The sequence below is a fragment of the Pholis gunnellus genome (genome assembly GCF_910591455.1).
Source record: "Pholis gunnellus genome assembly, chromosome: 20".
Taxonomy (NCBI): domain Eukaryota; kingdom Metazoa; phylum Chordata; class Actinopteri; order Perciformes; family Pholidae; genus Pholis; species Pholis gunnellus.
The window spans coordinates 9,040,097-9,056,295 of NC_136547.1; the positions used below are offsets into that span (position 1 = coordinate 9,040,097).

The following is a 16,199-nucleotide window of genomic DNA, read 5'->3' on the forward strand; positions in this document are numbered from 1 at the left end:
GAGCTTCTGCTAAGACATGACGAATGATGTTGACTGATCGTGACTCTATGTGAAAGACTAGTGCAATTTGTGAAATGTTCAATGTAATATTACGTATATACACTTTCTATAATGAATGTACATTAAAAAAAAAAAAATCAGTCGCACTTGTACATAAAATTTTAAGAATAAAAGGGAACCCACAGTGTTGTTCTTTTGTATTTACATTTGTGTTTGTCGAAGTCGCAGATATTTCAACAGAAAGAGCAGTTTGTTTGCTCATGTTGCCGTTGCTACGGCCTGCAACGTCAAAAAATGTTCTCTGAATTTAACATGATTTAACATTTCATACTATTAAATCTGCATGCTATCAAATATTTAGCTTTACTCATAAACTTGAACAGAAATGATAGGTTTCTTGTAGGAGCGTGTGTATTTTGTTACAAGTTTTATTTTGAGAATAAACAATTGATTGATGATAGACATAATCTTCTGAAATTTACCATTTTTAAAATCATCCTTTAATTAATAAGCTTGTCTTGTTTGAATTAGTTTAAGGACCTTAAATCTGGATGGATATGGACTTCTAACCGTTCTTGAGTTTACATCACGTGTTAATTTTGCTTTGTGAATAAAGGATATTATGTAGGTTTTATAGATTAGGATTTTGGTATTTCCTCATAAACTTGGGATAATGTATTCACATTTAGGCTAAAACCGTTGATTAAAAAAAAAATGTAAACATAAACTAGTCTAGACATGTCTTTTATTTAGGTTAATGTGTTATAACATCACACCTTATTTACACTCCGGTTACACTCATAGACTATATAAGGTTACACTAATGTGGGATCAGAATTTTTGCAGTATAAGTATAGGGCTAAATATTAATCAATTATTTTCAAACTAATCCATAATTGTATAACTTAATCTCTACTGCATTTTTACGATAATACTCATACGTTGAATATTAAATGGTGACGCTGCGGATCTTTTCAACTCCAGAGTCCGACTCCACACGGTCGAATTAGCAGGCAACACCGGAAGTTGCGTCGTTGGCGCGAATAATAACAACAAAGCTGATGTTTCAATTTTGCGAAGCTATTATCGTTAAATTATTATAAAAATGTACAGACATTTACCCAACATTGTAGAGACAGTTTGTTTATGATAATATGTAAAGTTATTTTATGTATTTTTAACATAACGTTGCGCTTGGCATCAAAGAACAGGTAAGTTGATCAGTTTAAGGTAGTTAACATTATCGAGACTATTTAAAGTTAGCAATGTTAGCTAGTTGGCGAAGATTGTTTACATGTCACGCGACGCTGTTAATCTATATTCAGTTTAGTATTAAATATATGTTTTGTCATAACGTTGTTCTCGGTTAGGCTAACGTTACTGCTAAGCCTAGCTAATGCCATCATAACAAACGTTAATGTCCTTTACTCTGGTCCTTATTCAGTTCGCCATGTCTAAAGGAGACAGAGAAGGCTTCATTGTGAAGTTTGTGGAAAATAAAGCACAAAAAACGGAATATGCTGCCAAGGCTTACGAGGTAAAGTCCAGTATCAAATCTGTTGCCACTGTGCTAATGTCTCTTCGTTTGTAATGGATGATGATCATTTCTCTCATGTGTACACAGGCCATTTTGGAGCTGCAGTCTGACAAGTACTTGAAAACCATCGATGAAGATGCAGTTTTACAGATGGACCAGAAGGACAAGTCTCTGTTTGTGTTCAGCAGCTTCACCACCCCGGCCTTTCTGCACTGCAAAAAGGTCTAACTCAACATTTAACACATCGAACCCTGGATTTCATGGTTAATTGGTGAAGCCTCTGTCATTTATTCACTTTCTCACTCTTTGTTATTCAACATGTAGATTGGCTGCCGTGTGGTGAGTCCACTGGTGGTGTTGTACTGCCTGCAGCAGCAGCATTGCGTCCCCAAAGCAGAGAAGCCCGTCTATAACATGGCAATGGCTGACATTACTATTTCCTGCACCAGCTTGGATAAAGCAGCACGGGTAAGTTCATTGCGTATGGTGCTTTTCAAATTGTTGCTCCTTTAAAATCGGCAGTCTAATAAGTGTAACATAGTGCACAATTCATCTTCTCCATAGGGGGTAAGCACAGCACAGCACCTTCTTAAGTGTTCTAATATGTTTGTGTCTGTTTCTCTCTCTACAGGCAGACGTGATGGATCTGGTGCAACTCATGGGGGGGCGGGTCTATCTTGATCTAAATGTATCGGTCACACACCTGATAGCCGGAGAGGTGGGCAGCAAGAAGTACCTGGTAGCGGCCAGCCTGGGAAAACCCATCCTGCTGCCCTCGTGGGTCAAAGCCTGCTGGGAGAAATCTCAAAATAGGTATGCACTGTGTCATTAAAACAGACATTTCTGTGTAGAACGATACATATGGATTTTTTTTGTGATGTTTTCTTGGCCAAATAAACTCTTTCGTGCATAGTTTATTAAAAATCTTCAGGATTTGAAGGTCAATATTACCAAAAATGTGTGCATCAAAGAGTTATATGACATTGTGACTATTTTATGGTAACACTTATGATTGTGAGACAAACCCTTTAGATGATCATTAACACCTCGTTCTGCCTCCTTCAGTTTTTTCAGGTATACAGATCTCCCCATCGAGGACTATCTGTGCCCTGTGTTGCGTGGCTGCACTGTTTGTGTGACTGGCCTCTCCAGCACGGAGCGTAAAGAGGTGCAGCGGCTCTGTGATCAGCATGGCGCCAACTACACTGGTCAGCTCAAAATGAATGAGTGCACGCACCTCATCGTTAGTGAGCCAACCGGTACGTCACCAGCAGTTTCAGCAACAGTGGGTTCCGTTACTGCTGCCAGTATCGCTTGTAAGTGTTCGTATTTGTTTGCAGGTCAGAAGTACGAGTGTGCAAGGAAGTGGAATGTGTACTGCGTGTCTCTGCACTGGCTGTTTGACAGCATAGAAAAGGGCTTCTGTCAAGACGAGAGCAGGTACACTGTGGAGCGTAACGCATCAAAGAGCACGCGACCGCACACTTCCACTCCCACTGGCACCAACAGGAAGGAGGGTGAGCCACAGACAGATAGTTGTTTGTTGTGTACTGTATTTTTGTCAGTCCGTAACATATATTGAACAATCTTTTTTTTTTTTCTACTCCAGAGGGTCCGTCTCTGTTGGGCTTGAGCCACATCTCTGTGAATGCTAGCATGACAATAAATGACACAGCCCTCACTAACGGCACCATCAGCCGCCTGGAACCTCCCGACCCCATTGAGACTCTGGATCTCACCGTCTGCCCAGCTGATGATATCTTTGATGGCTGTAAGGTAAACAAAAGAATGCTCCTTTTCATACAGAGTGGAGATTTCCATTTCCACTATTTATTTTTTTTTGATATTGGGGAAAGACATAGATGAGGCTTTTCTTTCACGCTTTGTTAAACGTTGTGCAGCTGTACCTGTGTGGCCTGCCAGGGAAGAAGCTGGAGAAGCTGCGGCGTCTTGTGAACACTGCAGGAGGTCTGCGCTTCAACCAGCCCAGTGAGGAACTCACACATGTGGTCATGGGAGAGCTGGACCAGGACCTCAAGAGTTTTCTGTTCAAAGCAACACATAGGTCAGATTATTACTTTACATAATATTTATTACATCCTCGTCTAAAGCAAGTTTTTAACCCCTGTGCCTCACATTTATACTATCAAATACCTTAAAATGTAATAAACTATACACTATCTTGACTTAGGTCCTCTCTGAATCTAAGCTTAGGATACATCCTTACCGTATCCTACATCATACATTTGTTTTGTAACATGTAGTCACAAAGTAAAATATACAGAATCCTGCTTTAAGAGGATGTTTACATGATTTCTGTTAAATCACTGATTGTGATGTCATGTGTATGTTACTTCTCAGACCCCATGTAGTAACAGTGCAGTGGCTGCTGGACAGTTTCCACAAAGGCAGTCCGCTCCCAGAAGAGCGTTACCTCCACCCCGACTGTCTGCCTCCGGCCTCGGCTGCTGTCTCTGTGTCTGCCCGCCGCACTCTCACCTCCCGGCATTCAGCCGGTCCCCCCGCAGCCAGTCCCAGAACTCCCAGGCAGACGAGAGCAGAGGAAGAGCTGCTCTCTCAGTACATGGATGATGACCCTACAGTAGGTAGGTATCTGTTAGAGAATTAGCTCAGTTTTATTGGACACCATTAAGAGATTTAACAGGATAAAGTTTTATATATTACAGCTAATGTAAAAAACAATGTATCTTCCAGTGGAGATGCCCCCTCCAGCAGAGGGAACCAGCAGGAAGTCCATCAGTACACCTGCTCAGTCTTGGGCACCAAACCTCACCAGAGGACCAGAGGCAGACTCCACCCTGCAGGAAGCCAGCGAGGCCGGCCTGTTTTTTGGAAAACGTTTCCTCCTTGTGGGCTTTGGCGCCGAGTCAGAGACCCAGCTCTCGCTACTGGTGACAGAAAATGCAGGCAGGGTGCTGATGGGCCGTACACGTGTTGTGGCAGACTATGCAGTGGTCCCACTGTTGGGCTGTTCAGTGGAGGCCACAGTGGACGAGGTGGTCACTGATACCTGGCTGGTGAGATCATAGTCAGGCTGCTTTAACTGTATCTGTGTCGGGAGGAGGGTGTTTTGTGATTTGAAATACATATTTGTTCTCCATCAGTTCTGTGTGTTATGTTATTGCTTTGTACATTTAATACCTCGGTGTGCTTTGCTTTTGTTCATTTTCAGGCCATGTGTGTGGAGAAGGAGCGTGTTCTGCAGCTGTCCTCCAACCCTTTGTTCACTCCCGTTCCTCTGATGGACGGATGTTTTCCTCTCAAAGATTGCGTCCTCTCTGTCAGCCAGTTCACGGGAGCAGAGAGGGAGTCTTTGGTGGAGCTGGCCAAGCACCTCGGAGCCAAGTACGGTTACATTGCAGTCCGAACTCTCATAATAATAAAATGAATCCTAACGTTCCCTACACTAATAACAATATTAGTAGTTGTAAGTATATTGTACTTGTACTCTCATAGCAGCGTGGACTACTTGTCTTAAATCTTGTCTTCTCTCCCTCCTGCAGTGTCCAGGATTACTTTGTGCGCCTGGCCAACCAGAAGAAGGGGATGCTGGCCAGCACTCATCTGGTGCTGCAGAGCCCCGAAGGCACAAAGTACCAAGCAGCAAAGAAATGGGGGCTTCCAGCCGTCACCATGCACTGGATTCTGGGGTCTGCTCGGACTGGCCAGAGGGCAGAGGAGGGCCGCTTTCTAGTTGACCTGCCAGCCTCACCAGGTTAGAAGAGTGTCTTCATTAAAGCCTTCACGTGGATCAATGTGGCTATAATCGTTGTCGTTGGGTGTGAATTCATTCATTCATTGTTTCCTGTGCTTTTAACAATGATTTTCTTTTCTTCTTCTACAGAGAGGGATGATGAGAGTTTTGTCGGTGGCTCCCAGAGGCCAGCCATGCCCCCACCGGCACGTTCGTCTCCAGAGATCCCTTTGCTGGGTCTCCAGAGCGGTAAGGCCGTCACTCCGCTGGATTTGGGTCGCCTCCGGAGCAAAGTGTTACGCTCTGTGTTGGATGACATGAAGCCCAAAGAGGACATCAGCACCCCCAAACAAAACCAGGAGGGCGGCAGAAGGAACCCCCCTCAGAAGGAGGCCTTCCTGCAGCTGGACACTCCCTCTCGTTTCCTCAGCAGAGACCAGCTATTCAGGCCGTCTTTCAACTTCAAGGTTGGGACCCACTGAGTCCAAGCAACCATTTGTGCACTGAGATTTGATAGATCGTCCGGTAAATACATGGACTGTTCCTTTTTGTTCAGGATGCTCGAGGAGCATTGGAGACTCCAGCGGGAAAATCTAAACCAGGGGAGACGGTGGAGACCCCTCTGACTGACGTCATCAACAGGAACCTGAAGGTGTCTATCGCCAATAGCTCCCGAAATAGCTCCACAGATATGCAAGCCATCACTGCCAGCCCCCAATTTACCAAGATGACTGAGAAGGAGGTAAACCGAAATACATAAATATACAGTATGCCCGTTTGTAAACTTGACATAAGTGGTTTAATCTTTGTCAAATACAGTGACGCTGATGAAATCTTCTCTCACTTACTACAGGATACCTCATGTATAGTACAAGGGAAAGCGTACATGTGATGGAGTAGACGATGTACTGTCTATATCACTTGATGTATAAACAAAAGTGTGATCTAATTTGTTTGTAAGGTCCCAGAAAAAGAAGCCAGCCCTCTGACTGGTGTCGTGATCTGTGTGGGAAAGAAGCTGAGCAAAATGCAGAGTGAACTCAACGCCATCGCTGCCTCGCTCGGAGCCGACTTCAGGTACTCAACACATTCTTGCAAACTTCATTTTAAGGATTAGTTCACATTTTCTTGGCGTGCTCATACGTACAGTTAAAGTGTTATTGGTTGCAGTCATTGTTTTTCAGTAAATGTGGATGCAAGTTGTCCAAACATTCCTTTTAACGTGTCTTTAGGTGGGCTTGTGACGATACCGTGACACACTACCTCTACCAGGGCCGAGTGGGGGACAACACCCGGGAGTACAGAGGAGTGAAGGAGAGAGGGCTGCATGTGGTCTCCCAGTACTGGCTGCAGGCTGTACGTCTCCCAGCAGCAAACATAACATAACTCTTAACTGAACAAACAATCAGTCCTGGCCTGATCCACCTCACTGTAAATCATATCATATCATTGCAAAAAACTATATTTGGACTAAAATAATTAGACCAACTACAAGACTCAACTTGATTTTAGTTTTTAATCATGTAGATATGCATTTATTCATGTTATATAACCATTTAAAACAATAAAGGTCAAGAGTATTGAGTCATGGGTATTTAAATAAATACGGATAAATCTGTGAAAGAATAAGAAAATAAATGTGGAAGTGTAAAGAGAAATAAATTACAGAAGAAAGTATTTTCATTTATTTTTAAAATGTATTTATTTCAGTAATTTATATGCAGAAATAAATATTTATATTTTAAAATTATACAATTATTTAAATACGTTTATACCAAAATGAACATATAAAAATGAAATGCTTTTATTATTATTTTATAATTTTATATTTCTCTTTATATTTATTTTCTTACTCGTACAGATTAATTATTTTTTGATTGCACTCCTATAACTCCACACCAGAGGGGGCCCAAAGCATACATTTGGCAGAAGGCAGGGACATGAAACCAATCTGTCAAAAACTAATTTAGTCTTCAGTTCTCTCGAGCTGCTTTCCTTCAAACTGAGGTCACAAACCGATCATTAAAGGATCTCCTCAGTCCTCAGGTCAAATATTGTGTTGGCATTTTTTATAGAAGGAAAGTCTTCAAGAAGATTCATAGAGATATTAAGATACACTTGATTTTATTTTGTACCTCCCGTTACCAACATTACGCTTATTTTGCAGACAAATGGGAGTGTCAGCTATGTTTCCACCATGTTTGTTTCATTATAACTTAATTATTGTGTCTAATAAGCTTCTGTTTTCTGATATGTGTTTTGTCGTCTTGATCAGTGTGCTGAGGAACAGAAGCACGTCCCCGAGTCTCTGTATCCTTTCACCTACAACCCCAAGATGAGCCTGACCCTCAGCCAGGTGCCCAACAGCTCTCAGAGGTCTCCACCGTTTACACGAACCCAACTCAAAGACATCACAGAATCAATGGACGAGAAGGTGGGTCCTCCATCATGATGTAAATGCACCTCCAAGATTCACTGGATACAATATGTTCTTAGTAACATCTAATGGAGAAGTACGTCATTAATGCTGGAGTGTCTCATGTAATTGTCTTTCTGTGTGCCCGTTTTAATTATCTGTCCTTCAGCGTGGACACATTGCCACAGAAGAAGCCTCAACGTTGCGCCGTGTCAGCGATGGAAGCATAGATAAAGAGGACACGAATGATGCTGCAGATAGAAGCGGTGGGTGTTCCTTTTTCAGACTTTCATTTATTCCCACAAAGCTCCCGCCTGTTTTGAAGAACATGCTGATTCGTGTGGTTGATTATCTCTCGTGTCCAGATGTCTCAGAGACTCTGGAAATGAGAGAGAACCTGCAAAGACAGCTCCAGGAGATCATGTCAGCCACCAAGCTGACGACGGGGAGGCGTACCTCGGTCAGACTCAGCAGGATGGGATCGGGAGGGGCCGACTCGGACCCCCACACACCTGATGTGAGCCGGTTCGGACGCTGCGGGAGCAGACGTACTCTGGAAGCTCTGAGGTAAAGAAGATAGTTTATGTTCAAACTAAAAAGCCTCTCAAAGCAGTTTGGTATCATTTTTAGGACTATTGTTGTGCTGTAAAACCTATACAGTGTATGGATTTTATTGTATTTTAAATGAAAAGGCTCAAATGATTCCTTCCTGCTATAGTAGCTCCTGGATACCAAGTTCACACACTCCCTCATCCAAATACATTCACCTCATTCTGTCCTGATTTCAGGGTTCCCAGAGAAGCAGCTCTGGACATAAACACAGAGCCGTCTCAGAGTGAACAGATAGTATGGGACGACCCTACGGCCAGGGAGGAGCGGGCCAAGCTGGCTGATAATTTACAGTGGCCCGGAAGTCCGTCGCAATACTCGGAGCCCCTCGCGCCTCCACCTCCTCCCACCGCCGAGAACGGCCCTCAGTTCAGGGACTCCATGACGGACTCTGAGCTGGTGGAGATGGGTAAGAGATCAGAGAGATTCTTATTTATGCGTCAAGTTTACAGATAGCTGGTGCAAACCAATCCATGGCTTCTGACATACTGTACGTTCAGTTTGAACTAATGCACTTTCCCTGTCATCACGGTGTCCTCTCACAGCTGCTTGTGACGTCATCGAGCAGCACATGGGCCGGAGAGTCACCGCGGCTCCAACAGAGGAGCCCGAGAATGACGTCCTCACTCCCAAAGCGCCCAGCATCGCCTTCCCTCTGGCCCATCCCCCGGTTGCACCGGAGCCACAGGTGAAGATTCCTGTTAACATTAACAACAAGAGGTTTATGCATTAATATCACTGTAATAATGTCTCTTTAAAACAAGCCGCTGGTGCTAAAAAGGTTCTTCCTTCCTCTCAGGAGGAGCGTGAGGAAGAGAAGCAGCCGCCCCGATTTCAGCTGTCCTCCCTCAGCCCACAAGAACGCATTGATTACAGTCACCTCATAGAGGAGCTTGGTGAGTCTTCCTCCTAATTAGGGCTCTACCCGTGTTTCATCATGCTGCAGAAACGCAGCACAGGCCTGGAGTCAGAGGAGCTCATCCCGGCTGACTAAAAAGGAGGAACTGCCTCTCGGGTCTGGGAATATTTTCTCCTGCAGATGTTTCCTGTTGTGAGCTTAGAATACTCAAATAAACCACTGCTCATCATAATCTTTATTGAAACGTATACGGTTTATTCAGACAGCTGTTATAAAACACTGTTCAATCTTTCATATCAGGTCTGTAGCTATAACTCCAGATTAGGTGCAGAATATCTCATCTGTCGTTCTTTCTTTCCTTCCCGTCTATTTCTGTTTGGTGTTTCAGGCGGTGTAGTCCTGGACAAGCAGTCGTTCGACCCCAGCTGCTCCCACATCATCGTAGGGACTCCTCTGCGTAACGAGAAGTACCTGGCAGCCATGGCGGCGGGCAAATGGATCCTGCACCGCTCGTACCTGGAGGCCTGCCGCTCTGTGGATCGCTTCATCCAGGTCTGGATCTGAAGATCTATGGTTTATTGCCTCCGGCAGACGTCTGTTAACACTCATATTTGCAGTGGTTGTATTCATCCTTACGTACGTGTGTGTGTGTGTGTGTGTGTGTTCCAGGAGGATGAGTACGAGTGGGGCAGTAGCTCCATCCTAGACGCGTTGCCCTCCATCACCTCCCAGCAGAGGAGGCTAGCGTTAGCTGCCATGCGCTGGAGAAAAACCCTGCAGGGACGCTCCAAGCAAGAGGTACCTACAGTCCTCATTACTGTCCTTATTGCATTGTGTACTACTAGAGTGTTAAAGTATTCTATGCATTATTAAACGTGTATATATATATATATGTTCTTCAGGGAGCCTTCAGTGGATGGACGGTCATGCTGAACATCGACCAGAACAGAGAGTCAGGCTTCAGGCGGTTACTGCAGTCTGGCAGAGCCAAGGTTGTTTATTTGTTGTGTTCAGTCCAACATCGTCTACTCGTCACTATTGCTGATTTCAAATCAGGCAAACGGCTAACTGTTTATCAGAGAGGAAGATTTGGTAGTACTTTATTTAATGCATTATAAACATACTTATAATGTGTTATAATCTGCTTATAGCACTGTCAAATGTTCTATTTATACATATTCATAAGGAGCGTCTCTCCTTATATGGTCATTGGTTTTCCCCCCGGCGGGGGAGCCCCGCTGGTAAGCCACCCAGATGTTGACACATGTCGCTTCGTGATCCGTTTAGTTGGGAGATGACTCCGAAAACAACAGTCACGATCATTAAATACGACGTTTGCTGGTCTTTGTTTCAGACGAGGTGACTCATCTCCGCTATAAAACTCTGAAAGAGCTTTAATTCACAGCTTCCACCATAGAGCGCAATCACTAAAGAGCAAAGCGCTGACAAAAGGCAAATGATTTAATCAAATGTCATGACATATCACAACACGGTAGGGAAGCTACATCTCCCCCCCCCCCACCTCTGTAAACGTAGTGAAGCCATAGTTCTCACCTTTTTAATGTCTCTCTCCCTGCAGGTGCTGCCGAGTCCCTCCCCGTCCTTGTACAAGGAGGCCTCTCACCTGTTTGCAGACTTCAGCCGGCTGAAGCCCGGAGACTTCAGAGTGGACGTGACGGAGGCCACCGCCCACGGAGTCCACTGCTTGAAGCCGGAGTACATCGCAGACTACCTCATGCAGGTTAGAGAAGCTTTTCCAAATGAATTACCACCGGATTGGTTTATTGCGAATAACAAAACCTGAGATAATTCGTTGTAATGTTGATGTAAACGTAACAAGATGCATCCTGACAGTGTAATGTTTTATTCATATATACTGACCATAATAGACTGTTTAACATGTCTTATGATCTTTAAATGTGTTTTATAAGTGATATCACTTCATTAGTGTTAAGTTAGACTCCGTAGATTAAATGTTAAAGCTGAGCTTTATTGCACCGACACAGGAGCCCACCCCGCCTATCGAGCTGTACCACCTGACTGAAGCTGCCTCTGAAGAAGCTCCCGGCACTCCGTCACGTAAGCGCAAAGCAGCCGCAGAGAACTCCAGGCTGAAGAAGACGCGTCTGAACTGAAATGTAGCCCCTAAATGTTGTCTTTGAAATGATTGTAAATAACACTTTGTATCTCTTATGCTAAAAATAAAATGACTGTACCATTTGTCTTTGCATTTTTTTTTTTTTGGCATCCTACATCCAGTGCATTGCAGTTTGTGCAGTGAACTGTGAGAGTGTAGCCATGATGGATGACTTAATGAAGGTCTGAAGAAAAGTGTTGAGTCACGTTCTGTAATTGGATGCAATGATATTGTGTGGCCTGTGAAGGGCAGTACATCTTCACTGTCTGACTCAGGACTGTTACAAGTGAATCCTCAACGCAACACAATGAGAGAGTTTCTGATGAAAAATGATTATTAGCCGTTAATAACTTTATTTATTTTCCTGTTGACTGATATTTGTGTGGCTGTTTCCCCGCAGCTTAAAAAAGTGAATATAATGAATCCCTATGATTGTTTTGTCAAAGCTAAACCTGCCTTTGCATCTATATATGCTTTGTTTATACTGTTAGTCAGTAAACTTTGTCTATTCTTGTTCACTTTGTAACAAGAAGTCAAACCAGTCGCCCGTACTCTTCCTCACCCATGTGATCATGGCCCTCTTGTATCTGCTGTTGATCTCCTCATGCAGAAAAACACCAGATTTTGTTTACCCGTTGTTGATTTAGGCCTTTGGTCGAGCAATGTGCTGTTTCATACCAGGGTGCCAGCCGAGGTTAGATGCCCCTGTTGCCTCCCATATGGACGGATAAGTGGTTTAACCTCATAATAGATCGACCAGCTGACGGCCTCCACACAGAATCAGCGCTGAGCTGCTGTTTAAAAGGTGTGGGATTAGAGGAGAAAGAGCTGCTCTGACAGAGGAGCATGACTCAGGCTGCTGAGTCTAAAAGCCTCTCGTGGCCTCCAACGAAGGAAGGAGTAGCTTGAAGAAAACTCCACTCCTTACCACCAACACTACTCTCTGTTATTCTTTTATAACAGTGGTTTCCCACCATTTTGACTTATGGTCCATTTAGAACGAAGCTATTGCTTGTGACACCTGGTCACACGTTGCGTATGCTAATGAGTTGTGAGCTGTTCCACCGGTGGTTTTCAGATATTTACGTTTAAGACCTGAAACTATCCAACATTTCACGAGAAACAAAATCCCTTTCCTCCTCTGTTACTCTTCTTGCGACCCCTCAGATATATCATGTGACCCCCTCAATGGGTCCTGTATCTGTAGCAGTCTACCCTTAACTGACCAAAAACTCTTATGAAATGGTCTAATGTGAATCTATTTTAGAATAACTCAAACTAAAAGGTTTTTAAAAACAACTAATATAGTCGTCAGATTAAAAAAAGATTAAAACTATCCGGGTAAAGAAGAAGCCCACTGGAGCCTGCGGGACGTATATTATCTGAAAAATAATGTATTATTTTCTTTAATTAAGTAAGGAATAAACTGTAGCCATCCTATTTGTTTCTCCTCCCCTCCCCAATATATGACTCAGAGGTTATGGGGAGCATGAATGAATATGCCCTGCAATGGCCCACTGTCCTCTATCTTTATTTCAGGAGTTTATAGTATTATTATTATTATTATTATTGTTATAGATTCTGTAGGAAATTGTGTACTCATTTCATCTAAAATAAAATGAATAAAAAACAAGCTGTAGGAAATTTTTTTTTTTAAGTTAAAGACTTAAAGGATTGCCAATTAATCAATTAAGCATTTCACATTAATATCAGCTGCTCTGAAAGCTTGTCCGTCAAATGTCCTGCAGCTTTAATGTTTCTGCAGCAGTGCACCATGAGAGACGTACAGTGAAGCTTTGCAAAGATGAAGTAGCACGATAACCGAGCACAGGTTTCATTGCAAGATTGGCTTTGGTGGACCTGAGTCAGTGCATCTGAACTTGTTTTCAGTCAACAGGTGTCCCACGGGCTAATCTCCCACTTTGCTGACTGGCCGGTGGCCAACAGTTGCGTTTCATTTCGCCACTCCGCTCCCGACAGGTAACTTTCAGGTCTTCTTTTTGTCGGGACAGTTTGGATTTCAGCCCGGGGAGAGCACGACTCCTCCGATCAGGGGAGGGGGAACTCTGCAGCGGCCCTCATTAAAATTCCCTGTCCGTACACTCACCACGAAAACCTCCTTTTAGTGGGTGGCACCGGCGTCCTGCGCGCCTCTTTAATTGCGCACCACGCATTCACGAAGCGATCGCGGATCACAGTTTTCATCATCATCAGCGGCGGCCGCGCGGATCACGGTGCACTTGAGGCGGAGAGCTTGCTTACTGCGTCCACGCTATATTTCACCCCGTCAAGGCTGAGTGAGGAGAAGGTGGGCGCAGAGGTCCGGCAGTAGGGTGGCGCCCCGACGCATCTCTCATCCAGCGCCTGGACACGCTGTGCGGCGACCCGAAGCGACACGGTCCGCTCCCGCAGAGGGTGCTTCACTTGGCATCTTATTGCAGCTCCTGATCGTGACGTTTCCCGGTGGGGACTGGCAACATGTGCGCCTGGATGCTGTGAAGAGTGATACGGCGGCTTTTGGGGTTTCATTTCTCTCGGATACGCCAAGTACCCGACGTAACGGCGCACCTTGTGTATAGTAGGTGAGTACATCCGTTTATGTGTCTATACCTAGGATCAGACAGCGCGCTGTGTAACCTACCTGTACTGTGTTTTATTGGCTGCTCTTACAATAGCCTGCCCTTTTGCGTATTGATCACGTTGATGATCCGATTTGTTGCAATCCTGGTGGAAGCTTCCCCGTGACAGTCACAGACCCGAGCATCAAATCACTGTCAGCGCTGCATCCAACTATGACTGTAACAGTATATGGTGTCCTGTTAGTGCAGAGCATCGTTTAATGCATTGCATGATGTAGAAATTGAGCTGCTGATGGTCAGTTCTCTGGAAGATTCCTGTAAAATCCTAATTTCACTGGAAAGAAAGGAGTAAACACATTGTTTGTTTTGGTGGATTCATGTTGTACTCTCTCTTGGCAATCCTAAAAATAAAAAGATCATCATGGTCAATTAAGGAAATGTGCTCTAAAGTGTTTCATTAGAATTTGGGTGGCACTACATTCTTGGAAAGATTAAAGATTCCTTGCAGTGGCTGGCTGTATAATCCCAGTTTATTAACAACAGTGGCTGGCTTGTTTACTTCCAATAACAAGGAGTTCAAAGGTTTTTTTTAGACCAATCAATCCTGCAACTTGAGGATCTCTGCCCTAAGTGCCCTTCAAGTGGTTTATTTCTCAGGCAACATGGCAGCAACAAAGCAGATAATAGGAGGAACTCTCTTAAAACGTAAGACCACCGTGAACAAACCGGCATCACCAAATACCCCGTTTGAGTGTGGAGCTCCAGCTTTGTTTTCAAGCACAAGGGGATGGTATGGACTGTAAAGTAAAGTGTATACTAATTGAACCTGCTGGCCACTCTCGCCATTGTGCCAGGAATGTTTGGTTGCTTGTTCTCCACAGAAACCCCCCATTCCTTTGTTCTGGGGGACAATCCTCCAGTGCCATGTGTGTGCAGTGGTAGGGGGAGGGAGAGGGGTCAGCGGGGGTATTGACATCTGTAGCTGACAGCATCCTCGGGGCGAGCTGACATGCTGTGATACCATGAATGGGTATTAGGGAACATATGTGCAAAGTACTTAACAGTAATGAGGACATTTATGTCTTGTGCATCTGGAGAGGTATCACATTTATTGAATGTAACTAAACATAAAGATGATTTGTGTTATCGATTGCAGTTGATCAGAAAATGCTCGATGAAAAATGTTTGTTCGTCCCAAATCCTTTTGTTTTTCAGCAACTTTACACAGATTGAATTGGTTTGACATTGTCCGAAGTTAACGGCCCAGTAAACTGGATTTGACGACATCCAGTGGTGAGGTTACAGATTGCAACCAACTGAAACTTCTTCAGTGTGCCAAGCATATAGGAGAACTACGGTGGCCGACTCGAAAATGCGAATGCTACTATCTAGAGCTAGTGTTTGGTTTGACTGTTCTGGGCTACTGTCGAAACATGCATGGCAGGAAACATACTGCTCCGTATGGAGACATAAACTGCTTATTGTAAGATAACAGAAATACAGAGATTGTTATTGTCAGGTGATTATTTACCAATTAAGACATACTTATGAATACTTTACATTTTTGTCAATAGATCCCCAAAACTAGTGCAGCAAATAGTCAATCAGTTGGCTGCTGAGAATGTCATTATCATCAAAGTTGTGAGAGTTCATCCTCTGGGGAAAACAAATGTCTTTACTAGAATACATGGAAATCTATTCAGTATGTATCAACATGTACATAAAACTACAAATGTGACCCTCAAGTCAGGAGTATGCACAATTTATATGTTCATCCTCTTGGGACCGTGAACATCTGTACAATTTCATGAAAATCCATTCATCAGAGCTAGCATTAAACTCCAACGGTTCTCTGGATTCAGTTTCTCAGTTGTGAGGATTTGCTGCTTTATATCATTTTAAATTGAATATTTTCAGGTTTATGTATGTTGATCAAGGAAACAAGGAGTTTGAAAACGCCAACTTGGGCTCTGGGAATATGTGGTGGATATCTTTCAATATTTGCTTATATTTTATATACTAAACAATTAATAAAGAGGAACATTGTATTTAGAGGATTTTTGCAGTAGCTTAACGCCAACAAATCCTGCCACTTCCTTCTGATGATGTCCTGTATGATGGAGGCCAAAGTGTGTGTCAGTCATTTCAACACCTTCCTATTTGGTGTGATTCTGTCGACATGAGGAAGACTTTTTTAGAAGGCAATGGCTGAACAATCTCCACAGCTGCACTCTTATCTGCAATGTCAGGAAAAGTCTACATTGACACTGAAAACGTCCGGAAATGATCAGCTTTCACATCCAGAGCAACAGACCTCTCTTAAACAAACGTATCCGGGAAATTCCAG

General features: G+C 43.7%; 1 protein-coding gene across 1 annotated transcript; it reads left to right on the forward strand.

Moving 5' to 3' along the window:
• Nucleotides 1-1,122: 1,122 nt before the first annotated feature.
• topbp1 (DNA topoisomerase II binding protein 1) lies at nucleotides 1,123-11,276 on the forward strand. Its single transcript, XM_079181032.1, has 28 exons — nucleotides 1,123-1,211; nucleotides 1,445-1,537; nucleotides 1,625-1,759; nucleotides 1,862-2,005; nucleotides 2,169-2,350; nucleotides 2,603-2,796; nucleotides 2,878-3,054; nucleotides 3,147-3,313; nucleotides 3,439-3,602; nucleotides 3,899-4,143; nucleotides 4,253-4,575; nucleotides 4,731-4,903; nucleotides 5,062-5,273; nucleotides 5,403-5,719; nucleotides 5,809-5,994; nucleotides 6,214-6,329; nucleotides 6,485-6,608; nucleotides 7,528-7,686; nucleotides 7,838-7,934; nucleotides 8,034-8,235; nucleotides 8,457-8,686; nucleotides 8,823-8,965; nucleotides 9,077-9,173; nucleotides 9,525-9,688; nucleotides 9,806-9,934; nucleotides 10,039-10,128; nucleotides 10,716-10,877; nucleotides 11,143-11,276. The coding sequence occupies exons 2-28, from the start codon at nucleotides 1,451-1,453 to the stop codon at nucleotides 11,269-11,271; spliced, it is 4,548 nt and encodes a 1,515-aa protein (XP_079037158.1). The 5' UTR covers nucleotides 1,123-1,211; nucleotides 1,445-1,450; the 3' UTR covers nucleotides 11,272-11,276.
• Nucleotides 11,277-16,199: the final 4,923 nt, after the last annotated feature.